Genomic DNA, 22,586 nt, shown 5'->3' on the forward strand with positions numbered 1-22,586 from the left:
CTTGCATTTGAAATTTAAATTTGTGCATTGTTAAACCGGAGATGTTGTTTCAGTTTCTTCGGCATGTAATCTGTCTGATGGGTAATTTAATTTATATCTATTTGCTATCGAGACTGTTTTCCGCTTCTCGGATTAGAGACCATTTATAAAGATCACCTCGGTACTTTTCAGATTCTTCCTGTGGGAGGCCTGACACCTCAATTGCAAATTATGTTTCTTAGGAGCTCTCTCTATAATTATGATTGTGTTGCAATTGGACAGCCCCAGAAATTGTTGACTGTATTTAGGTAGAATGTAATAGATGTTATGAAACATGTAGCGCAATACATCTACTTCCACAGATACACAAAGGGAGTATTTTGAGCTTTTTCCTCCTCCCCATGACCAATCCTCAGCTAGGTCCAGATGGTCCAAGGTGTACTGTAACCCTGTTGGAAATTCCATGCCTCTCATAGGGTATCTAGAACCCTGCTCCTCTCCATAACCTTTAGGTCAGTGTTGAGTAGTGGTTAGTTGTCTTGAACCTGAATTATCAGGAGAGTGTAAGGTATAGGTCAAATAAGCAAATAATGTGTCACACTGGTGTTGCACTGGGTGTGTGTGTGTTTTATTTGAAAACACTGAAATTCTGGACAATTTGGAAGGTTACTTTGTCAGACTGCACAGGGAGGCCCTTGAAATTCACAAACACCAAGACAACTTCGACAAGAAAGAAGAGACTCTGAGAATTATCAAAGCTTGGCTACCAGTACTTAAAAACACCAAGGGCATGCTAAGTTCATGGACAATGGACTCCACCCAGACACAGGATTTGCATTCACTAAGACTGTTGCTGCTGCAGGGAATGCAAATGTGAATCACACCCAGGACTGAAAAACCCCACCCGCAATACAATGCATTCAACCACACCTTTGCATAGCAAGTTCCACCCAAACACTTACTGATTGGTTCCCCACCCTGGGACATGGACAATATATACCCCACTAAACATTCTCTTCTCACTAGATATAGTGTGTAAGACTGCTCTCTGTGATACACCTCCGAAGATGCCAGTCACAGATGCAGGCGAAATGTTAGGAACAAGATCTACCAGACCATGGACACCCAGCCTGGAAAATCCACCACAACCAGTTGAATCCAGCTGTGAAAGCCTTCGACAATACAGCTTCAGAGTCTGTTTATTCGCTTAAAGGTCTGAGACCTAACAAGAATGCGACACGGGGAGGGAGAAAAGAATAGTGAAAGAGAATAACTGGCACCACAGATGGTGCCACTGAGAATGTTTTAACTTTTTGGACCAGTTTATGAAGATGGATGTCTGGCAAGGGGTGGATTGCACCTCATGGCAGTTGGCAGAAACATTTTTGCTTAGAGGCTTACAAACCTGATCAGGAGGACTTTAAACTGAGTTACGTAGGGGAGGGAGACAGTATTCCTGAGGGCAGGAATTCATCAAGTGCTGGACATAATAGTCTGAATGTTGTAGAGACAACTGAGCAAATAGTTCAATAGTGGGAGGAAGAAACCTTAAATAAGCAGCCAGGGGGATGACTGGTGTCTTAGGTGTCTCTACAAAAATTCATAGAGCATGGGAAATAAACCAGATGAACTTGAACTCTTAACACAGCAAAGCAGATATGATATAACAGGCATCACTGAAAGCTGGTGGGATGAGTCTAATGATTGGAATGTAATAATTGAGGGGTATGACATATTTCAGAGGAGTAGGCCAACTAGAAAAGGAGAAGTGCCAAACAATGATCACCTAGTCATCTTGCCAGAGCTGGTGGCAACGGGGTGAGGCAGATGCCTCAGGCCCAGTAGCAGAGGCTGAAAGCTGTGCTGGACTCTGGGAGCAGAGGCAGTTTTGAGGGGTAGATGGAGCTGTGCTGGGCTCGCTATAAGTGTAGGCCATGGGGAGGACAGGGGACATGGTGGGTTCAGTAGCAGAGGTTGGATGTGAATCTGGGCTTCCTGGGTGAGCTGGAAGTGAGCTAGTTGTATTGACACTGGACGTGATGTGGGAGGAGGTTGAAGATGTCCCGGGCTTGCTGGCAGCAGAGACGATGGGAGGTGAACTGTTGCAGCCACCCTAGAAGCAGTGATAGTGGGGAGGAGCTGCAGCTAAAGAGGAGAAGGGATCCCCATGTTAGTATTGCAGGTTCAAACATGTCATGTCTCATTCTGATGCATCATTTTCAGATTTCTATAATCCTAATCTTATTACTTTCCTTATCAGATATTTTATTCTGTTGATTGCACTGATTTCCATTGCAATCAATGAGAAAGGTGGCATACAAATAGTGTGAAATGGCCTAGATTAAGTAGTGTAGGTTTTTATACCGCACTTTTCTCAACCATAAGGAGTCTCAAAGCAGCTGACAAACTCCTTTCCCTTCCTTTCCCTACAAGAATCACCCTGTGAGGTAGGTGGGGCTGAGAGCTCTGAGAGAACTGTGACTAGCCCAAGGTCACCCAGCAGACTTCACATGTAGGAGTGGGGAATCAAACCTGGTTCTCTAGATTACAGTCTGTCTATCTTAATCACTATACCATCCTGACTAGTAGACCCTTTCAGGGAGAAAGCATGAAATAGAAATTCTTAAAATATTGTCAAACTGTAGGCCCATGTATCCCAATGCTGTGCATCTTGACTTATGGCTCGGCAGAGACCTTTCCCTGACTTGATCTCAAGATCCTTTGACTGACTAGGACTCCTTTGTCAGACAAGCCCCATGTTCTACCACTGGACTATAAACTTAATTCAGGACTTGATCTTACGCTCCTGAAACCATTCAATAAATGCACAAATCCTGATGCTTATAATGTTTTGGGGGAAATTATACCCACATTCCCAACTTTTAATTGAGAAAATTGGGACTTTTTTAATGAAGCATTCTATATTTTGAGGTTAATATTTTAAAAATTATTTGGAAAGGGGTTCCCTGTTTGTTTTGCTCACCATCGAATTCCAGACCCATTGTTTGTTTTATGCACAGGTGTAACTGTTTACTCCCATCAAAAGCTAGAAGGTGTGAACTGTTTACTCCCATCAAAAGCTAGAAGGTGTGAATACCTTTGTATTTAGGGTACATTTTTGTTCCTTTTCATTTCTAAATAGGGGTGAAGAACCTGTTATTTTGAACCAGTGGCATGAGCTGAAAGTGTCCCGCACAGCCAAAAATGGCATCTTGCAGGTTGATCAGCAAAGACCAGTCGAAGGAATGGCTGAGGTAACAAAGAATTAATTATGTAATATCATGCACCCAGAATGGTGATTTTAAGGACTGGGCTGGTTCAGGTATTCCACCAGTCAACCAATAGGTATCAAATATCAAGGGAGTGCCATTTTGGGTTCCTATAATGAAGGCAATTTTTCTCAAATGAATGCTCCCTTGGGCTCTTTGTCGCATCTCTTGCTCCACTGAAGTAGGAAAAAGCCAGGATTGGTTTTTGCTTTGAGGAAGAGAAACTCAGTTGAAGAGACATGTGGGCACCAGGAAATGCAGGGGTAGATACCATGCCCCCTACAAATACCACATTGGGGATCACTGCATTAATGAATGCATCTTATTCAAAGATTGGGAGGGAAATCATGTATTACTGAGCATGGTTGTACTTCAGGGCTTTTTCAGACAATTTCTGTGAGCAGTAATTCTCAGTGGTGCTTTGTTTGTTTCTTTGCTTATTTTTTTATTGCAGTAAATTCAGACTTATTTCCAAAATAGCATTGCTTTTGTTCCTATAACCACTTTTCCAATACTAAATTGTAGTATTTTTGTCAGCAGAAGAAAGCGGTGCCCATTAGATTTTTAAAATGATACATCTTGGCAGTTATTTTTCAAACGTGAACGTAAGGCAACTTGAAGGCACTCTCATAATGCAGTGTAATTTTTCCCTCTGACAGGGAGCTTTCACACAGATTAAGTGCAATCCTGACATATTCATTGGTGGAGTATCGAATTATGATAACGTGAAAAAGAACTCAGGAGTCCTCAAACCGTTCTCTGGGAGTATCCAAAAGGTATGTGTGTTCTCAAATTTTGCCTCTCACATTTGTGTCCTGAATTTGTGTCCTGTAGAGAAAGCCGGCATGGTATAGTGCAGTGATGGCGAACCTATGGCACGGGTGCCAGAGGTGGCACTTGGAACCCTCTCTGTGGGCACGCGCAAACAGAGTTCATAATGTGGGGGTGGAAAATCACCCCCCCACACACACACACATCTAGGCTGGCTTGGGCCACTGAGCACGATGTGCACGCACCGCTGTGAGCAGGGAGGACTCAGCTGACTGGCCTGGTACCTGTGTTCCGGGTGGCTCCTGCCCAAGGGTAGGGGGGCGCAGAGGAGTCAGAGATGCTAGAGGGGCACAGAGTGACTTGCTGGAGGCTAGAGCAGGCTGGCCCCTGCTCGAGCAGGTGGGGCGGAGGAAGAGGGAGGCAACCGTTTTTTTCTAAATGAAAACCTCAGCTTTCAGGTTAAATTGCTGGGTTGGCACTTTGCGATAAATAAGTGGGATTTGGGTTGCAATTTGGGCCCTTGGTCTCAAAAAGGTTCGCCATCACTGGTATAGTGGCTAAGAGTAGATGGACTCTCTGGAGAAACAGGTTTGATTCCCCACTCTTCCACTTGAGTGGTGGATTCTAAACTGAAGAACCGGGTTTGATTCCCCACTCTTACACATGAAGCCTGCAGAGTGACCCTGGGCTAGTCACATTTCTTTCAGAAGTCTCTCCGCCCCACCCACTTCACAAGGTGGGCAGAGGAAGGGAAAGAGTTTGCAAGCCGAGTTGAGAAAAGCAGGGTATAAATCCAAACTCTTCTTCAATTCCTGCAAGGAATTCAAATGCAAGGAATTCAAATGCAAGGAATTCAAAACCACATAGTATCCAAGCCAGGTTTTTCTCAAGCTAGTTTAAGCTTCCTTTTTCTCAAGCTAGTTTAAGCTTTCCTTTTCTCAAGCTAGTTTAAGCTTCCAAGATAAAACTGCTTTGACCATATGAATAACATTAGCTGGGCTTGGGACAACAGGGTTTAAGGGAAGCCAAATTAGAAATGATTTGAATTTCTCTCGTTTAAAAATATGAATATAAATATATCATCCCTAGACATTATATTTCTTTGTTAATGTGTGTAGAGATACCAAAGTCACAATTTGCCAAGGGTGCTAAATAACCTTTGGGCCAGTCCTGATTTCCAATGAACCCAAGAAAGGCTGCAGATCCTAAGAACACTCACTGTTGAAAAAAAAATTGGCTTGCTTCTGAGTAGAGCTTATGGTTGCTTCCAAAATGTTCTCAAGGAAACTGCAGGCATGCGAAAGCAATTCAAATTCCGTTGGTTTTAAAAGAGAAGAGTCATAAAATGAATGAATTCCTCCCAAATTAGCCGTGTATCTCTCTCACAAATCAACCCATGAATCATCATTTGCCCTCTGATATCATAAGGGAGCCTCCTAGTCCACACCAGTAATGTCCTAGGCAGAACAGGACAGACAGTTCCACAGTCAAGAGTTGTTGAGTCTAGAGCTGAGGTGGAGCGGTTAGATAAATAATGTAATTCTTCATGATAGTCTTTCTACTGCTGTCTCTTAACAGTCTCAGCCTATCGGACTGGTTTTATATCCTAGCCTAAACCACTGATTTTTATAGCTTCTAATGTTACTTCAAGGCCTGCTTAAGAGGTAGGCAAAAACCCAAGCCATTTTACCAGATCGCTGGCATAACGGTTTACCCAGGAATTAGCTGGTCTGTTCTTCAGCTGTTGACATTACAGGCCTATGGGGGAAATGGTGCAGTCCCTTTTAGAATATATACAAACAAATGAGTTAAACTTGATGGGCTTATCAGATTAGAGGTGGTAGAGGGCAGTCCACAGAAATCAGCTGTGTTTTTGATTTAATTACAAGAAGAAGAAGAAGAAGAAGAAGAAGAAGAGTTTGGATTTATATCCCCCTTTTCTCTCCTGCAGGAGACTCAAAGGGGCTTACAATCTCCTTGCCCTTCCCCCCTCACAACAAACACCCTGTGAGGTAGGTGGGGCTCCGAGAGCTCCGAGAAGCTGTGACTAGCCCAAGGTCACCCAGCTCACGTGTGTGGGAGTGTACAGGCTAATCTGAATTCCCCAGATAAGCCTCCACAGCTCAGGCGGCAGAGCTGGGAATCAAACCCAGTTCCTCCAGATTAGATACACAAGCTCTTAACCTCCTACGCCACTGCTGCTCCTTGAGTCTATTTTGAAATGAGAGATTTGCATGGTTACCACAACCCAAGCTGAGTACCTAGAAACATTTAACTCCTGCTTATTAGTAGTCATATACTTGGTTATCTATGGTAAATGAGAATCACCACCAGGCCACGTATTTCTATTTGGGTGCTTTTGCTGTAGCTGAAAAGCAGTATTTATCACGCCTTTATCCCACCCTTCTCCAAGATGCTCAAGTTGGTGTATTCGCCAGCTTCTTTTTTATATTTCCAACAGCCCTGCAAGTTTCATTAGGCTGAGAGATAATGCAAGTCACTCAGTAGCTTCGTCGGTAAGGAGAAGTTTTAAATCCAGGGGCTGCCTGCTTTTAGTTTAAGACTCTGACTGCTACATCACACTGGCTAGGATAGAAATACCTGGACAAAAAATAAATGGGAACATTTGATAACTGTAAGAGAATTGGTTCATTATTTTTTCCTCCTTTCAAACCTTCAGGGTGCTAGGCACGCTGACCAATAATATTTCTTTTCGCGCAGTTATATTTTGTAGATGAATTTGCAAAGCTACTGTAACCGAAGAGGTAATCAAACAAATATTTCCCATAGCTCCTTCAGGAAGACTGTAACGTTTCAATGCAACACTGCATTCCAGGGTTGCACCAATGTATGGCATGTTAATGATGCTTGGAAGGAATTTTGCTATAGTTCAGTTCACAAGTAACACTAAACTATGACTTATCTCTTACTGTTCAACGCACAACGTTAAACCGAGATTTAAACACTAAACCGTGGCTTATCTCATACTATTAAACGCATGAAGTTAAACCGGGATTTAACATTCCGTTTTGGAGAGAAGGCACAAACCACAGTTAGTTGGTTCAAAGAAAAACAGGATTTGTACCCAAACTGGAAGTTACTGGTCAGTCAGTGTGGTTGAGAGGATATAGATTGCCCTACGCTCTTCAAAGAAAGGGAGGGATTAAAAATGAAAGAAATAAACGAATTAAATTGGAACAAGTGTGAGGAGAGGCATAGCAAAAAAGGACAGAGCAGTAAGCAAGTCTGGTAATGTCAGCCGTTTTCTTGTACATCTCATCTTTGGCTCGAAATAGAACCACAAAAAATATTCTTATACTAAATTTCAGGCACAAGGCTCATAAATATGACAACTATTAAAAGTCAGAGCTAAAGAGCTTTATGTTAGAGGGCTTAAAAGTGCTGATCTCTCTTGCCTCCTCCTGTTTCTCTGGAGGGTAAACAGTGGAATCTGCTGGAGGGCTGTTCTGAAGGACCATCTTAGTGAAAATAAACAGATGTTAGAAATGACCTCTCCAAGCATCCTTTTCTTTCTCTGCTCTTGTTTGAAAAGAAAGGCCAGTGTAAGGTTAATGTGTTGAGTCATAAAGCAAAATGTCAAAACAGCAGATTTTTTGTGGTTTTTTCCCCCCTGTCTCTTTAACATAGATTATTCTGAATGACCGGGTGATAGACATGAAGCAGGACTTCACATCTGGAGTCAATCTGGACAATGCTCTCCATCCTTGCGTTTACGCCCCCTGTGTCAACGGGGGATCCTGTGTGCCCAAGAAGGACAGCTACGACTGTGATTGCCCCTTGGGTTTTGATGGGCAGAACTGCCAGAAAGGTAATGGAGATTTTGTTTTGTGCTTGTAGTGCAGAGATTTCATACATGTGGGGTAGACCTGATCAGATAATTAACTTGCACTGCTACATTTGCACCAGGTCATCTCAAAGTCACCATCACGTTATAGAACATGCCCCAACTCACACATCTGAACACACCGAGGGCTCCCTTGTTTAAACAACATTGAAAGTGATGCTGGGTTTTTTGGTGGTGGTGGTGGGGGGAATCCACCCTGAAACAGCATCACTTTTAATGCTGTTTAGACTAGTGAGCCCAGATGCTCCTTTTAAATCCACCTTAAAGGGAGACTCTGGGTTCCCTAGTTTAAACAATACTAAAAGTGATACGGGGGGGGGGGGCGACCCACCCCGAAACAGCATAATTTTCAATGTTGTTTAAACTTGGGATCCCTGGTCCTACTTTTAAATCCCACTTAAAGGGAGAATTCACCCTGAAACAGCATCACTTTCAATGTTATTTAGACTAGAGAGCCCAGATTCGCCTAGAGAACTCAGATTCTCCCTTTAAATCCACCTTAAACGGAGAATTTCGGCTCTCTAGTTTAAACAACATTGAAAGTGATGCTGTTTCAGGGAGGATTCCCCCCACCCCACCCCCCAAACAGCATCACTTTCAATATTGTTTAAACAAGGAAGCACAGATTCTCCCTTTAAATCCACTCGGAAGGGGGGGTTTAAAGGGAGAATATGGGGAAAATTTGAGGGTGCCTGTCAGGGGACTCTCCTGATGGTGCCTCCCAGGTTTGGTGATGTTTGGTTCAGGGGGTCCAAAGTTATGGGCCCTCAAAAGGTAGCCCCATCTACTGTTAGCTTCCATTGGAAACAATGGGGGATGGGGCACCCCCTTTGGGGGTCCATACCTTTGAATTCCCCAAACCAAACTTCACAAAACCTGGCTGGTATCAGCAGGACACTATCCTGATGATACCGCCTAAGTTTAGTGAAGTTTGGTTCAGGGGGTCCAAAGTTATGGACCCTCAAAAGGTAGCCCTCAAGTCCTGTAGGATTAGTTGACAGTTTTTAATATGGATATTAATTACATAGTCTCTTGATTAAATTGGCATAGGTCCTTATAGTGCCAATTCTACACTAGTTCAAAGCTGAAAAGTTCCATGGCCAGTATTGAAAAACTCTGTGCTGCTGTGTGTGAGTGCAAAACTCTGTGTTGTCTGGTTCAGTGGGACTTAGCTCATGCCCTTAAGCAAAGGGATTTATAGGCCTTGAAACTTTATCCTCATTTGTGTGAGCTGCCCGTACAGCAGCGCACCCTCTAATCCTGCACTATACTTTGCCTCCCTTGTAATTTGACAGCAGGAACAAATCCTTCCTCAGTCACACATCGGAGACCACCAAAGAATTCTTTACAAAGCAGGGGGTGGGTGGGTTGTACTCAGAGGACTTCAGATGCAACATAGTATTTCAAGCCAGCAGATTTCTTGCTTGGTAAAAACTTGCCTAGACTAAATAGTATGTGGCTTTATTCCACCAGGGGGCAGCAGCATCCTTCCATTTATTTGCATTTTTGCTGTGCCGGAGATAAGACTAAAAATCAGCATTACTGACTCTGCCACTTACAGAGGGCCAGCTTCACAATTAACATCAATGCAAAAGGCACAAGGCTACTGCTGCCCTGTTTGTAATCCCAAACACACACACACAGAGTCACACACACACACATGTGGACACACACAGAATAGAATAAAATGTAATTATTAATATTAAATATGGTGATGGAAAGTGCCGTCACATTGCAATTGAATATGGCAACCCTGTGGTGGAGGAGGAAGAGGAGGAGGAGGAGTTTGGATTTATATCCCCGCTTTCTCTCCTGTAGGAGACTCAAAGGAGTTTGCAATCTCCTTGCCCTTCCCCCCTCACAACAAACACCTTGTGAGGTGGGTGGGGCTGAGAGAGCTCCGAGAAGCTGTGACTACCCCAAGGTCACCCAGCTGGCGTGTGTGGGAGTGCACAGAGATAGTTTGTCATTGTCTGCCTCTGCATAGCTACTCTGGACTTCCTTGGTGGTCTCCCATCCATGGCCAGCCCTGCTGAGATTGGGCTAGCCTGGACCATCCAGGACAGGGCAATATTAAACAGAGAACTTTAGCAACATGCTGGTCATTGAGGTTGGGCTTCAGGCCGGGTGGTGCTCATAAGGAGGTTCTGTTTATGAGAAGCACCTCCTTATGGGAGCTGAATAGGTGAGAGTTTAGCGGTCACTGCAGTCCCTGTCCAGGCATCTGTGCAGAATTCAACTGTGGCACGGATTATCTGGAACCACTGCTACTCAGGGATGGTGCCTTTTCATGAGTGTGGCTGGACCATATGCCCTACAGCAGGGGTCTTCAACCTGCGGCTCTCCAGATGTTCATGGACTACAAATCCCATCAGTCCCTGCCAGCATGACCATCTGGAGAGCCGCAGGTTGCAGACCCCTGCCTACAGCAATCAAGCGACAACTGCAGTTTGTCTAAACTGGAGCATTCTTTTACTCATTGTTATTCTGATGACCTGCAAAATAATTATAAAAGGGAGGAGGGAAAAGTTTTGAACTCTTGAATATCTAGAATGGATGATCCTTTTGACATTTTGCTGCTGGGAAATAAAATCTGAATGTTCTTCTGCTTTATGCTGACGAATGACAGAGTGTGGAAATTACTGCATGAACAGTAAGTAGCCTCTGAGAAAGGCTTTCTTTCTTTGTGCAATTGTTTGTGTCTGTGTTTGCCTCTCTATCGAGATAGCTGTGTGATTTAAAATGCCTTTCAATAGCATTACAATGTCGCTTATAAATAGCCATTTTTCTTTGCCACCTAAATCTGTTGAGAATTGCGTCTGGGTCAACACAAACAACAAAGAATCTGGTGGCATCCTAACACCAATTTAACCAATTGAACCTAATACATTCATCAATCTTTTAGACTCTTTTGTTGTTTTGACTTCCCAAAATTCAGGTGTGCATGGCAGGCTGATTTGTAAAAATGCTAGAAATTGTACATTGTGTAGGTTTCCTTGCACAACTGATATTTTTACCCCTCAAACAAAAAAAGGGGGGAGGGTTTGAAAAAGAAGCCTAAATGGATGACCTTTTGGAATGACAAATGAAGCATTATCAACTCTGTGTGTTCTAGAAATCTGTCAGATTGCCTTGGAAACACAGAAACCAAGTTTTGTTTATTGCCAGAGATTTCTAGCTTTTGTGATTGCAGATAAAAAGTCTGCAGCTGCCAGATCCCCATCTTATCCGATTCTGGTCTATCCTTACCCAAAAAATATTTGAAACCCAAATCTTGGTACTATATTAGAGTCCGATGGAAAAACCAACGAAATACCAGCAAATGGGCTTAATGTTTATCCCTGTAGCTTATTCACAGAACTTGGGTTTCCTAGGATTCTCTCTTCAATAGGATAGAGAAGTTGCTAATTTTTGTACTGGCTGCAGTCCAGCGAAAGTTACGCATTTTTGATTTTCGCTTGCTGTGTGGAGGGCCCTTGTGAGAACTGACCACACGGTAGCTGCAACATGTGTTATGGCTATCCATAGTGATCAGCCACATTGCATGGGAAATGCCAGTGTTCTTTCCAGATACTCTCTTGATGACTGGTTGCAACATGGAAACCCCATTCAGTAAAGGGGATCCACATAGTAACCCAGAGGCGTAGCAGAGGAGAAATGGTGGCCGGGGCAACACCTGCTCTGGGTGCCCCCACGCGCTCCCCCTGCATCCCAAGCAGCTTTGTGGGACGGGTCTGAGGGGAGGGGTTTGGGGGGTGATTCTCCACTTCCCCATGTGAACCCCTGGCATGCAGCTGCGGACATGTGCCCACATGTCCCCGTGAGTGCTCCACCCCTGTGGTAACCTACTGTACCACATACAGCAGTCCTTCTATACCATGCAATTGGAACTTAAGGTCACACATTTAACTCACTGTGCCCTTTAATTTCACCAATCTCAGTGGGACACAAAGGTGAAAATATGGATGACAGAAGCAGACTCAGGGGACAGCTGTTACTTGACAATACCAATCCCCCTGTTCCTGATACGTTAATTTCCCAGGTACACAGAGGTAGTACTATATATAAGAGAACATTCAAACAGGTGGCTCCCACACTTTTGAAAATATCTCAACGCTAGCTAAAAATAGTGTTTGATTGCTGAGAGCTAGGGTTGCTTCCAGCGGGGTTCTCCCAATTCTGAGCCCCCTTCTTCTGCCACCATTCAGCTGGCCAACAGGGGGACTTGGTATTTGCCAAGGTAGTCCAGTACCCATTTTCCGACTTCTGGAAGTGATTTAATCACGACTGGCAATCATGGGGACCCCCTGGGACTTGGACAAAACTCTATGGTAAAAACAGCTTTTACCCTAGAGTTTTTGCACAGATACCTAAGCGTTCCTGCACTTGTTGGTGACATGATGACATCACTTCCAGAAATTATGTCAGCATGTTGATGTTGGTCTGCCTCCCTTTGTAGCTGGTAAGTCCTTACTCCTACCACCTGCCAGCGCTACTCAGAGCCAATGCTTGTATTTGGATTTCATCCAAGGTGGTTAGGATTAGAGTGCTAGTCTATGCTGTAAGGGACAACCCATCATCCTTGTTGTGTAAGAGAAGCTACCCTTGCGGCTTCCTCCTGACCTAGACATACAGGGACATAGCATAAATCAGAGCGTGGCAAGTTAAAGTCCATTGGTTTGTGTAGGTTTCAATGGTGTTGAAGAAAGGGGTACGTTACATCTTTTTTCTATTTCTGCTTGCAGTGCAGTCCTAAGCAGAGTTTATCTCAGTGGACATAGAAGCCTGTGACTGTGCTTGGGATTGCACTGCTAGTTTAATAGCAGCAAGAGCTGTTTCCCCTTTGAAAAGCCTGGCTATGTGCATACCAGACCTGTGATGAGTGATAGCGCACCTTAGCCTGTGTTTGTGGCATGCATTGCATTGTGTTGTCATGGTGCAAGGCTTGGCTCAGTGGTAGAGTGCCTGCTTGCCATACAGAAGTTCTCAAGTTCAATCCCCAGCATCTCCAGTTAAAAGAACCAGACAGTGGGTGGTGTGAAATACCTCCGCTTGAGACTCTGGACAGCTACTGCCAGTCTGAATAGAGTACTGACCTTGATAGACTGAGGTGTGAGGCAGCTTTGTGTGTGTTCATGTGTGTTTCTGCTTCCACCACACTGGACATTTTCCCTAATTTCATTGCAGATGAAACAGCCATTTGCCTACCAGGTATTTTTTGTTTGTTTGTTCATATGTTGTTACCATGAATCCACCCCTCACGCTTTTTCCTTTTAAGCCATGCAGAGAAAAGCTAATATGATTACTCAGGGAAGTGAGAAGAAATGGAGAAAGGCTGAAAAAGGAGAATGGAAGCAATAAACTCGATTCTTCTTTGTTTTTCCTACCTGTGGCACTTAATGAAAATTCACCTGATCTTTTGGTTGAAAGAGTCAAAATTAGTGCCTCAACTTGCTGCTACAAGCACAGTCAGCAGAGGAAATGGGAAGGGGGTCAGTAAAATGAACCCTAAAAACATTACATGCTCTCTTCAGAAGCAAAGGCTGCCATTGACTGTATTCAGTTGCCATGAACAAACTATGGTTGTTCTGTGACGAGAATTCACCTCTGTCAGGTCTCCACCAGTGTGACATTGCTTACGAGAGCTCACATTCAAACAGTTCCTCCATGTTTATCTTTCACGAAATAGGAGGCTGATTCCATGTTTGTATGAATGTGGTTGCTGTCTGGTCCTAACTGGGGCTACATATCATTGAATATTGTGGATTTCTAAGGTTACCAACTATTCCACTGGAGTGTACATCCAACTATGTGAAAAAAGGCCACGTTCTACTTCAAGGACTGAGGGAAACAGACGAACTGGGTTCACTGAACATGCTCGCGTTACATTGCGGAGAACGGGCTTCGGTACTGGTGCTTTCATGTAAGTAGAATTTCAGCAGAACAGGATTTATTGTTTTCCCAAATTTCTTTTTGGCTTGTTTTTTTCTGGTCAAAATATATTATTTTTGTGACGCGGAATATCCGGAATCACCGGCTGTCGCAGTTCCATTCAGAGAGCATTATTTGCATAATGTCATTGAGACTCGTATCCTTTGAGATCATGCCTGACAGTTAAATGAACGCCCATTTCAAGTAAAGTCGATTGTTTTAATATTGTTTTTTCCGCCAAACTTTTCACAACTGTTACAGAAGCAATTGAAATTATGGACACAGCCGGAGACGTTACGCTCACGCCGATAATCCGGGCTATTGCCAAAAGGTAAATCGTGGTACAGAATCGAGAAAGGTTAACTAAGATGACTTCCGACCAAATAGTATTGTGAAGAAAATCATGTTGAAGGGAGGATGCGGTAACCCCAGATTTTGCAGAGAACGGGTAACGGCAGATACTGGCAATCGTCGCCAGAACTTCTTTCGACTTCGATGAACTCCCGAGATCCAACGTTTGTTTCCACCTAATCCGGAAAATGCATCGCCGGGCTTTCTGGAAAACACAATATATTGCTTATCGAAGTTTATGGGCCAATTCTTAAATAGTTGCCCTAATGTCATAATGGGGCATTCTGATGCTTGAACAAAGAGTCTAAGGCTGATATCTAAATCTACTGCTACTATGTATTTATCATTACCATTATATCTTGGGAAAGCTGCAACTAAAAGAGGTATTTTAAGATTTGTGGATAAGGTATACAGAGCTTTGAAAAACATTCAAGGAAGCCTGTAATGGCCATCAGTCAGCTCCTTAAAGCTACATTTGATCCCTGTTTGCTGTGTGCCACTTTTGAAAGGCCGTGGTGGGGAGATTCACATTCTGTGATTTCATCCTTTGAATTGGGAAAATATAAAATAGATCTTCTTCACTAGCTGTGAGAATCCACTGTAAGCGAGGGAAGTAGCTGTCTAAAATTCTGAATTTCTTTCTTTTTGCCCTCCCAGATTCCAGGTGATCCTCAAAATGTGCAATTTACACCCAATTTAGAATCACTGAGCTAAATTAATAAGCTGCCCTAGTCTTCTGAGTGAAGATCTGCAGTTTTAAAAATATGAGAGAATGTGTTTCTTTGGTCTGGATACAGGTGCAAATATTTTTGTGTGAATGGATGAAACAGGTTATTTTGCCACAAAACTATGAATAGTAAAATAGATTATAGAGTTCTGTGGTTCATCTTTTAAACTAGCAGTTTATTTATTTAGGGAATGTATATGCTACCTAAGAGTAATAACACCCCAAAGTGGTAAAAACGTCATGAATTGTCAATATAGAAAACAAAGCAAGCCATTTAAAAAGCCAGTAAAAAACAGCATGAAACAATCCTTGAACACCCTAAAAAAAATGCATAAACCAGATCTCAGACCAAAAGTGAAAAATGAAAAGCTAAAATGATGCCACCTAAAAAGCTGCTGTAAAAAGCTGGTCTTTGCCTGTTCTTTTTCTTTTCTTTTCTTTTTGGCCCAGCAAATTTTTACCTGAAAGCTGATTTGGGAAACTTGTTTTACTCCTCCTTCGTAACTGGGTGTTCGAAGTAATGATTCCCCGCCCCAAACCTTTTGCCACAGGCCCTTTCTCATTATTCTTATTTAAAACAAAAACATTTCACTTTGTAATCTAGTGCGGTCCTCCAGATGTTATGAACTACAGTTCCCATCATGGGAACTGTAGTCCATAACATCTGGAGGGCCGCGAGTTTGACACCTATGATCTAGTGTAACTTCATAGTTCCCAAAATGACAGTGGTAAAGCTGGATTTATATTGAAGAAAGATTGAATTAGAACTGAAGAGAAAAGACCTGTGAGTCAGGCTTTGTACGTTCAGAGAACTGTGATTAATTGTAGAAGTTCAGAGGTATCACATTTTCATTGCCCCATCCAGTCTTGTACGACTTATTAATATTTTCCTGTCCACTAAACAGAGTGTCAGGATCAAGGACAAATGTGTTCATGAGGTTCAAGACATCACTGATGGATGGCCTACTGATGTGGCGGGGAGACAGTCCTATGAGGCCCAACAGTGACTTCATCTCATTAGGTCTTCAAGATGGTACCTTGGTCTTCAGGGAAAGCTTGGCGCTGGTTTTGGGCGTAATGCGATGGTTTTGCGCAAACCCTCTAGCGCATCTCCATTGGAACCCGGCATTACAGCTTATTTCCAAACTACCGAGATCAGTTCCCATTTGGATGTGGGACTCTATAGTATTGTACCCTGCTGAGGTCTCTCCCATCCCCAAACTGTGCTATCCCCAGACTTCACCCTCAAATCTCCAGGAATTTCCAAACCTGGAGCTGACAAGAAGTAGAGAAGATTTTGGATTTATACCCCACTTTTCTCTACCATAAGGAATCTCAAAATGGCTTACAAACTCCTTTTCTTCCTTTCCCCACAACAAACACTTTGTGAGGCAGGGGGGCTGAGAGAGTTCTGAGGGAACTGTGACTAACCCAAGATCACCCAGTAGGCTTCATGTGTAGGCATGGGGAAACAAACCTTGTTTACCAGATTAGAGTCCACCTCTCTTAATGGCTACACTACACCGGCTCTCAATCCTAGTTAGTAATAAGAATTGATGCTTAACAGTGACATCTAGGGGCCACTATGGATATTGAAGATATTTTTGCTACCAATATATTTTCACAGAGATTCAAGAGACATAAGAGGCCTAAGAGTCATAAGAACACATTAGAGACACAATGATCTCAACCAGGAAATGTTCAACTTCTTTGGAAATAATGGAAATGTTCAACTTCTTTAGAAATAACGGAACTATCCATAAATGTGAACCTATGGCTCATTCTGCACATGCAGAATAATGCACTTTCAAACTGCTTTCAGTGCTCTTTGAAGCTGTGCGGAATAGCAAAATCCACTTGCAAACAGTTGTGAAAGTGGTTTGAAAACACATTAATATACAGACTTGTGAAATAGACTCCCCTTTGGAATGTGAAATAGACTCCCCTAAAACTAATACTGAAAATATCCCAAGCAAAGAATTGGGAAATATACCAGCACAAATGACTGAATTATTAAATGAGTTTAAAGAGATCAAGACTGGTTTTTAAAAGATTGTACAGCTGGAAGAAAACTTGAAAACAAAGGAAAAGCTTAAAGATTTGAAAAAAAGTATTAACTTGGTACAAATAGCCCTTAACCTTCACAACCAGGTTATACTTCACCTTGAATACCAGACAAGGGAGAAAGCCTTAATGTTTAGGTGGGTAATAAAAGAACTGTATCCTTCAAAAGAGAATCGTAAAAAGAAAATTCCCTCAGTTTTGACTGATTTTTTGAATATGGAAGAGTAAATATGGCGACAAACATTGATAAAGTATACAGAGAATTCAAAGAATCCAAAATCACAGGGACTTTGCAGAATTATTGTTATCTTCCTTGCAAAAGAAACTGCTGATCAAATCCTAGTGGCGCATCAAAAATCGCAATTCAAAGTGGAGGATAAAGATATTGTAATGAAAGCAATACCGCTGAGAATCTTGCAAAAGAGAAAGGACTGTTTTCTTAGTTGATATTCTAGATAAGATTTATCTGGCTTAAATGGGATAAGATTTACCTGCTTTAAATGGGAGAGACTTCCTTTTACAACAACAAAGAATCTCCTCCACAGCAAGTGCTGAGGAATTTTTTAAGAACAATAAGGATCTTACGTAAAAATAATCACTGAAGTATCAAATTATTTGTTGAATGTTGATAAAATAGATTAAAACGTTAGATGTTAATCTGATAGTGTATTGTCAGATGTCAGTTTAATCATACAAAATGGTAGGAGAGATTTCTAAAGAGGGATGAAGAATTTTTATATATAAGTTTTGAATTCTTAAATTGTTAGGGAGATAAGATTATTACATAGCTATTTTTGTATTTGTCTTGTCTTTTTTATAAATGGAATTTGGGCTAAAGTATGTACAAAGATTTTAAAGCTTTCTGATTTTTGACATTAATGGAAAGTTACTATAATATGGATACCGTCTGCAGTAATGGGTGGGAAGTCAAAATAGTCATTTGTAGTATTTACTATGTTGTTTAATTAGGGTAGAGCGACTGCATCACTTCTGTGTATTTTTTGTTTGTTTTGTGGTAGTTCTGTTGTAGTTGTTATAGAATTAATTAAAAAATATTGTTTTAAAAAAGGAGAGATCCAAATAACCTCAACTAAATACCCTCAGACTTGTGCAGCAGCTTTCATACACCCTCTCCATCCAGGTTCTCCAAACAGGGAGATGATAGTATGTATCATAGGTGTCAAACTCGCGCCCCTCCAGATGTTATGGACTACAGTTCCCATCATCCCCTGCCAGAATCATGTTGGCTGGAGATGGTGGGAACTGTAGTCCATAACATCTGGAGGGGCGCGAGTTTGACACCTGTGGTATATATGTTCTGTTCTGCTACCAACAAGGGCTGAGGTATTTAGTAAAATGGTGGAGGATATATTCCTCCAGCTCCTCTTTGTGAACATAGATCTGTCCACTCTGCTGACATGAATGCATCTGCCCACATTTAAAAGAGCCCTGTGTGCGTATTGTTTAGTCTCATAGACTAACAAAGGGTCTACTGGCACCTCTGGCTTGGCACTCTGTTCATTCCATGAAGACAAAGAGGCTAGGAGACCTGTACATGGAATTCCGAAACCTGAGTTTCGAAACCTGCTGCCTTAAGCCTGGCCCTTCCATCAAGCTTGAGTCACAAAGAGTGAAAATCAAAATAAAGAGAACCGTACATCAATAGGTCTCTGGCTCTGGGTGATAGGTTCTATCTACCCAGGAAAAAAAGGATATATTTCCTCCTTATTCAGATCTTCTACAAAGAGCAGTATTGTTGGTAGGTTTTCCTTCTCTGTATGAAATAAGAGTTTTCAGTGGAGGGACAGTGTACAAGATTGTTTCTTCCCATAGGAATTCCCAGCAGGCTGAGATCTACCTTGTTATTTGGTTTTCTATTATATTTAATCCCCTCACTGTCTCCACAAAACATTTTTTGACGCATTGCTCTGAAAAGCAAATGTTCTTACTGCCAAAAGCAAAGGAATGTAAATCCAAGAAGTGACAGACAGTAAAAATAATGCTCTGTTCTTTGGGAGATTTTTCCCTGTCCTTCAGTTGTCCATGAACTTTTTATATAATGCCTCTTATAAAAATTTTAGGGGGTTCTGATTATTGGTTCATCAAAGGGCCGACTGTTTCTTTTTGTTAGTTTTTCTTTCTCAGATTAAGTAGCCACAGAGTCTGTTGAGAAAACAACTGTCTATCTTGGTTTCATTATATAGAGACACACTGCAGTAAAATGCAATTTACACAGTGCAGTAAAACACGCTATACAAGACACTTGAGGCATCTTAACTCATGCACTAATACGAGAAAGAAAAATTATACAAAAAATATTGAGCCTTTTAAAGGACCTCCTTTGTCAAAACTAAGTGCCAGACAAGGACCTGTACAGATGGCCAATTAGTTTTCTCCCTAGTGGAGTACCTTCTTGGCCTGTGTGTCCCTGTCATTCAGTGAAGAAAATTTTATCATGTATCATAGTGGCAGATTTGTGGTAAAAATCTGAGATGCACAGAGGCACAAAGCCATTTCCTTGTGGTTTCCTGTGGTTAAACATTGCAGAACTATTAACTTCCTCTAAAGAAGAACTGAAATCAAATGGTGTAGTAAAATAGTAATTCGTTTCTTGTGGAATCTTGAATCTGAAAATGTAGTCTAAGTAAAAGCAGGAGCAAGACATGTAAGCGCAAAGATTTTATCCTTGATATCTTGGTGTTCGAAATAAGGTTATAGGAAAGTCAAAAGATGTGTACATAGATCATCGACCTTAGTTCTGTTTAATGTTGGACAAAACTGATTTGGGAAAGGAGAAATTAAGAATCAAATAAAATGTCTCAATTCTCTTTCAGGGTCAGCCGTGCTGGTCTACAGCAGAACAGTTAGATTTGAGCTGTATCTGACCAGAGGAACTTTCACTCTTGAAAGATTATATCCTAAAATTCTCTAAGGTGCTACTGGGCTCGATCTGTTCATTAATTCTGAGTTTGAGCTCTTGGGAATGACAATGAATTTATTTGTTTTGGGATGATAAACTTGATTTTCTTCTGACACCCTCAAATTCTCTCTGCAAAACCCAGAAAAAGAACTCGTCGTGGGGGAAGTCCTAACTAGTTGTCATCTTTTCTTTTTTTACAAATGTTTACATGATGTATCTTTTTAAAAGCATAAGAATGACCTTACTCAACCAAAGGAAGGTTCCATCAAAAGACTTGTTGGGGAGTCTGGAAAAGGGCGAAATAGTTGCTAACCTGGACTTATGGGAAGCTTACTATAGGATACACATTAGAGAGGGTGACATATGGAAAACGGCTTTTAACACAAAATATTGGAATACTTGGTCATGTACAAGTTGTCTTGTATTGTCTACACTTGTAATCTGAAACGAAATTACTCTGGATGGTTAGCTTTTCTTATTTATCTGTTGATAGATAGAATCATAGAATCAAAGTATGAAGGAGTCATACAAGGCATCTAGTCCAACTACTCAGTGCAGGATCAGCATAAAGCGTTCCTGTTCACCCTGTTGCTGCTTGGAGACTGACAGTGAGGGGGGATCACCACCTTCTAATTTGAATCTTATATGTTGGAGTCAAAATGCTGCTCTGGAGGAACTTTCCCCACTGCCCCCCAGAACAGCAGAGGACATTGGAGATCAGCAAAAGTCAGTCCCTGTCGTGTTGGCAGCAAACTGCTAACTGGATCCAACTGAGCATCTGCATTGGATCAGTTATTTAATGTTGTTAACATTTGATTATGTAAAAAGGAAGCACACGTTTGCATGTTTTGGAATTTGAGTCCCTCTTTCATTTTGTTTCAGGTATAATCTGGGCAGTGGTGTTGCTTCCATAATGGTGAACGGCTCTTTCAATGACGGCCGATGGCACAGAGTAAAGGCAGTTCGGTAATTTCGTTTCCTATTTTTATGCTCCTTTCAATGTACTTGGTTCAGATACATGAGAAATGGAAGCCGAAGAGTAAGATTTCTGATTGAAAGATATCCGCTTCAAACAGTATAACCTAAATTTCAACTTGGAAGAAACTGCAGTGAAGCAATAACTGACAGATAGGAGAAGAATTAAAGCTGTGATTATGTTTCATCTAATGTTATATTTATAGCTCTTGATCATTTTGTTCTTGTTGTGATCCGCCTTGAGCCCACTTTGGTTGGGGAGGGCAGAATATAAATAATAATAATAATAGTTGCTGCTGTTGTTGTTGTTAAAGGCACAGTTTTACACAAGATTGGTGTCAACAAAGTTGGTTGTGCAGTTTTAAGTTTCCTCTTGCATAGTGCGATGGACCAGCCTTCACTGAAAAGAGGAGTTTTGAGCAACCACATCCTTTCTGTGCCTGAAGAGATTTTCAGGGTTTTGAATGTGGACCAGATTATGAATGCTTTAACAGACTTCCAGTGGTCCCAAATAAGGGAAGACCAAAAACAGATTCTGCTACACTCCTACTTTTGGCGGGAAATAAATTTTACTGACACCCCGCCTCCCGCCCTATCACCTGTGTTAAGTCAGTTACAACATGAAGCCATCTAAAACATCTGTAAATGTATATATTTATCCTTTTTTTCCAATTTAAGAGATGGACAGTCTGGGAAAGTCACGGTGGATGATTATGGAGCTAGGACTGGCAAATCACCAGGAATGATGAGACAATTGAACATCAATGGAGACTTGTACATTGGTAAGTTCCTCCTAACCTATGTGTGTGTGAAGTGTCAGCAAGTTGCAGTCGACTTCTGGCAACCCAGTAGGGTTTTCAAGGCAACAGACTTGAGGTGGTTTGCCATTGCCTTCTTGTGCATAGCGACTCTGGTATTCCTTGGTGGTCTCCCATCCAACTACTAGCTAGGACCGAACCTGCTTAGCTTCTGAGATCTAATAAGATCAGGCTGGCCTGGGTTGCCCTGGCCTTCCTAACTTAACTTTTTTTTTTTTAATTGAGGATCTGAGGGAGAATGGGCCATCATTTGCTGAACAAACCTTGCAAATCAGCCAGAACAAACAGATCATTCCCCTAATCTTCCATTACATAAAACCCACTAGTGCCCTTTCGTGATCGAAAATATTTTCAGGACATCCACAATTTCCACAGATTCCCCAGTTGATCTGCAACTCCCTGTGCTTCATTTCTGAGTGTCCATCAAACTCCAGAATCAGATCTTTGGGTGGCTGAGTTTGAGGGTACATCAGAGAAGTTCTGATCGATGAAATACGTCCTGTTTGCTGTTCATTGCACTCAGTCCAACATTTGCACATTCAGCTGTGAACGGCGAGCTTTGGAGAGATCCAACACAAGCATAAACTTGGTGCCGTGTGATCATTTAAGGTTGAGATTGATTTTTGTTGGCTTTGACTGTTTAGGCATGGTTTCAAAGGAGCTGGCACACAAATAGTGGCGTTCACTGCAGTACTGTCTTGGAACTATACCCACGAAAACTGGTTAAGTTAGAACTTTCTTTTGCACGGACAATTAATTCCTATGTAACATTTTATGCTGTTTCTCATAATAGGCACAGAAAGTACTTCTGTGGGCGTATTTGTGGTTGTGTCACAAAAAGGCCAAGCCAAGCGAGCACCTCCCAGGATGCAATTGTACAATCTTAGTAACAGAATGTTTGGCTTGGCTTTGACTC

The 22,586-nt window shown here is 41.9% G+C and overlaps 1 protein-coding gene across 1 annotated transcript in view; it reads left to right on the plus strand.

The window, feature by feature from the left end:
* The window catches only part of EGFLAM (EGF like, fibronectin type III and laminin G domains), a 149,365-nt gene that overhangs the window by 122,943 nt on the left and 3,836 nt on the right, over positions 1 to 22,586 (plus strand). Inside the window, exons 16-21 of the mRNA XM_048504664.1 lie at positions 3,122 to 3,233; positions 3,908 to 4,024; positions 7,668 to 7,848; positions 15,732 to 15,942; positions 20,760 to 20,843; positions 21,531 to 21,634. Of these exons, the coding sequence (XP_048360621.1) occupies positions 3,122 to 3,233; positions 3,908 to 4,024; positions 7,668 to 7,848; positions 15,732 to 15,942; positions 20,760 to 20,843; positions 21,531 to 21,634 (809 nt within the window). The remainder of the gene's footprint in view (positions 1 to 3,121; positions 3,234 to 3,907; positions 4,025 to 7,667; positions 7,849 to 15,731; positions 15,943 to 20,759; positions 20,844 to 21,530; positions 21,635 to 22,586) is intronic.

This window comes from Sphaerodactylus townsendi, linkage group LG07 (genome assembly GCF_021028975.2).
Source record: "Sphaerodactylus townsendi isolate TG3544 linkage group LG07, MPM_Stown_v2.3, whole genome shotgun sequence".
Classification (NCBI taxonomy): domain Eukaryota; kingdom Metazoa; phylum Chordata; class Lepidosauria; order Squamata; family Sphaerodactylidae; genus Sphaerodactylus; species Sphaerodactylus townsendi.